The sequence below is a fragment of the Eurypyga helias genome, unplaced genomic scaffold (assembly GCF_000690775.1).
Source record: "Eurypyga helias isolate BGI_N326 unplaced genomic scaffold, ASM69077v1 scaffold7952, whole genome shotgun sequence".
NCBI lineage: Eukaryota > Metazoa > Chordata > Aves > Eurypygiformes > Eurypygidae > Eurypyga > Eurypyga helias.
In genome coordinates this window covers 63930-66408 of record NW_010236573.1, presented here as the reverse complement: position 1 = coordinate 66408, position 2479 = coordinate 63930, and the positions used below count along the sequence as shown (strand labels likewise).

Here is a 2479-nt window from a genome sequence, read left to right as displayed (position 1 = left end):
CGTGCTGGTTTTTATGGAGCCTGAAAACTAAGCTCCCCTCTTCCCGGGGAGAGGGCTGGTTCCCGCTCTCAAGGTGAGGAAGGAATTACTGTCTCTTTTTGAAATGAAATGCTGTCACATCGTTTGGTGAATGGGAGCTACCAGGGGCTGTGGAACTTGGGGATGGGGCAGTCACTCCCCTCTCTTCCAGCCCTAAATCGCTGCTCCAAAACATACAGAGAGCTCTGCCTGAGAGCTGACAGTGTAAAATCCTCATGCCTGACCTTTCATTTGTCCCACCACCAGATGGTGGTCCAGGCAATAATTTTTCTTACCAAGGTTGTCAAAGAGGCGAACTCTGGGTTGACCAGGGAAGATAGTTTAAAGAATCTGGGGAGAATTTGGAGATATTTGTCCCCTTTGTGCTGATTTCTGAAGTTTTCTTCTTCCCTAGGAGCTGTAGGAAATCGCCCTCAGAGAAACCCACCAGGGGCTGTCCCCTCCTGTCCCCCTCAGCCAGCAGATGATGAGGCTGGAATTCATTTTTGGGAGCTCCCCTGAGCAGGGGTGGGAGCACTGAGAGTGGCAGGAGGTTGCAGGACAGGCTGGGGAAAGCAGTGGGGGAATCGGGCTTTGCATCCCTTTGCTCTGAGGTGTAGGGGGATACATAGGACCTTTGGCAGGCTAGCGCCAGGGGGAAGGACCCAAACTCACCATGGGTGTAGTGGCAAGGTGGCCATGAGCACCCCAGGATAGAAAGTGGGGGAGTAAAGATGGTGATGGGAAGAAACAGCAGACGAGAGCTCTTAATGCTGGGCTTTTAATGCTTGTCAAGGCAGCCAGCAGTATCTGTGCAGGCTCTCTGAAGGCAACTAGGGCTGGAGGCGTACAAATACGATGAATCACATTAATTGGGGTTGCAAAATATCTTGAAGAAACAGCTGTCCTGTGAAATGGCAGGAGGGATGATGCCTACATCTCTCACTGGGACTATCTGGAGCCTCCACCGGTGGAGATATACCCTTTCCATGCCTGGGAGTGACTCTCAGACTGCTCCAAGGAATACATGGATACGGAAATACAGATATCTGTCTCTCTAGAGAGCGAGCAGCAGCAATTACTTCCAGTACTGCTGTGCTGATATCCTTGGGTGCTGGAGGCAGGAACAGAACCCCACTGTGGCACGGGGATGCTCTCGGGTGGGAGACAGCGCTCTCACCTCTGCTCTTTCCTTTCCTGTACCGAGATCTGCCGGAGGAGCTGTTGGACGGATCCCTCCTGAGCAGCGTGGATGAGGCCAAGCAGCTCGTGGATGCAGCTTACAAACGCACGCGCGACCGGTGAGCATCGGGACTGGGCACACGCTGCCTGCCCTGCGGCATCGCCGCCTTTTCCTCCTCGCCCCGGCACAGTGGGCAAGGGTGCAAGGCCCTTGGCGAGCAGGGTGGGCTGTAATCCAGCGTTTTTCCTGCCTTCCCCCTGGTTTTATACCATGTCTCCAGTCTGTTGGGTCACTAAGAGCTGTAACTCCGTCCTCCTCTGTGCATGCTGCTCCTCCCAGCTCAGTTTCATCCCTCAAGGATACTCAGAGAGCACTGGAGCCAGCACAGGCTCCTGCTGGTTTCTAGTCGTTCCGTCCTACAGAGGGAGCAAACCGCGGTAAGCTGCAGTGAGAATGTTTTGTGGGATCTGACTGGAGAGCCCAGCTTTTGCCGCTATGGTTTGGGAGTGTACGGCTTCCTACCAGCCCATACACACCCTCCTTCAGCAGCCATCCTCGGAAACCCCTCGCTGCTTTAGGGAACCCTCCATCTGAGAGGAGGCTCCAGGGTGACTTGGAGGCGTTTGGGACCTCTGGATGGTTCCTCTGCAGACGCTGATGAGCTGGATAACAGCTGAGTGAGGTTTTGTTGCCTCAAGGATGTGAAGACCTAAGATTTGCCTTTTAGCAGGTGGAGCTGGGCAATTTAAGAGATTCCTTTCCTGAAATTCTGCTTCTCTGCTGAGGGTGGCAGAAGCAGCCCCTGTCCCTTCCAGCTGTTGCGCGGGAGGTCAGTGGCTTAGCCTTTGTTTGCGGCTCAGACCAGGGACACGCCGGGAGAGCTGGTGCTCAGGTGTGTAACCTGCTGCAGGGGCTTTGCCCCGTTTCAGTCCTGCATATTCGGTTTTACTCCCCTTGGCAGCATAAAGGAGCACCTGCAGAATGACGCCTTGACCCCAGTAGAGCTCCTGGGATATTTCAAACAGCCGGTGGCGGGGACTCGAGCTGCTGTTCGGGCTGCGGATTACATGGACACCACCCTGACTCTCCTCAAGGAGAAGCTGCGATGGGCTGTGAGGGGGGACTTCAATGTCACAGGTAGGGAGCTCGCCTGGCTGGGAGGAAGGCAGAGGAGGGCTTGGTCACTGGGGCTTTGTGGAGCTTGGGAAGAGGGAAGGAAAGGGGGTTATGACGGGCCACGAGTCAAATCCCTCCCACACGACTGCAGCGAGGCAAAGC

The 2479-nt window shown here is 55.1% G+C and overlaps 1 protein-coding gene across 1 annotated transcript in view; it reads left to right on the top strand.

Moving 5' to 3' along the window:
* LOC104506249 (myeloperoxidase-like) overlaps positions 1-2479 on the top strand; it is a 16638-nt gene that overhangs the window by 433 nt on the left and 13726 nt on the right. The window contains exons 2-3 of the mRNA XM_010147138.1: positions 1226-1319; positions 2163-2338. Of these exons, the coding sequence (XP_010145440.1) occupies positions 1226-1319; positions 2163-2338 (270 nt within the window). The remainder of the gene's footprint in view (positions 1-1225; positions 1320-2162; positions 2339-2479) is intronic.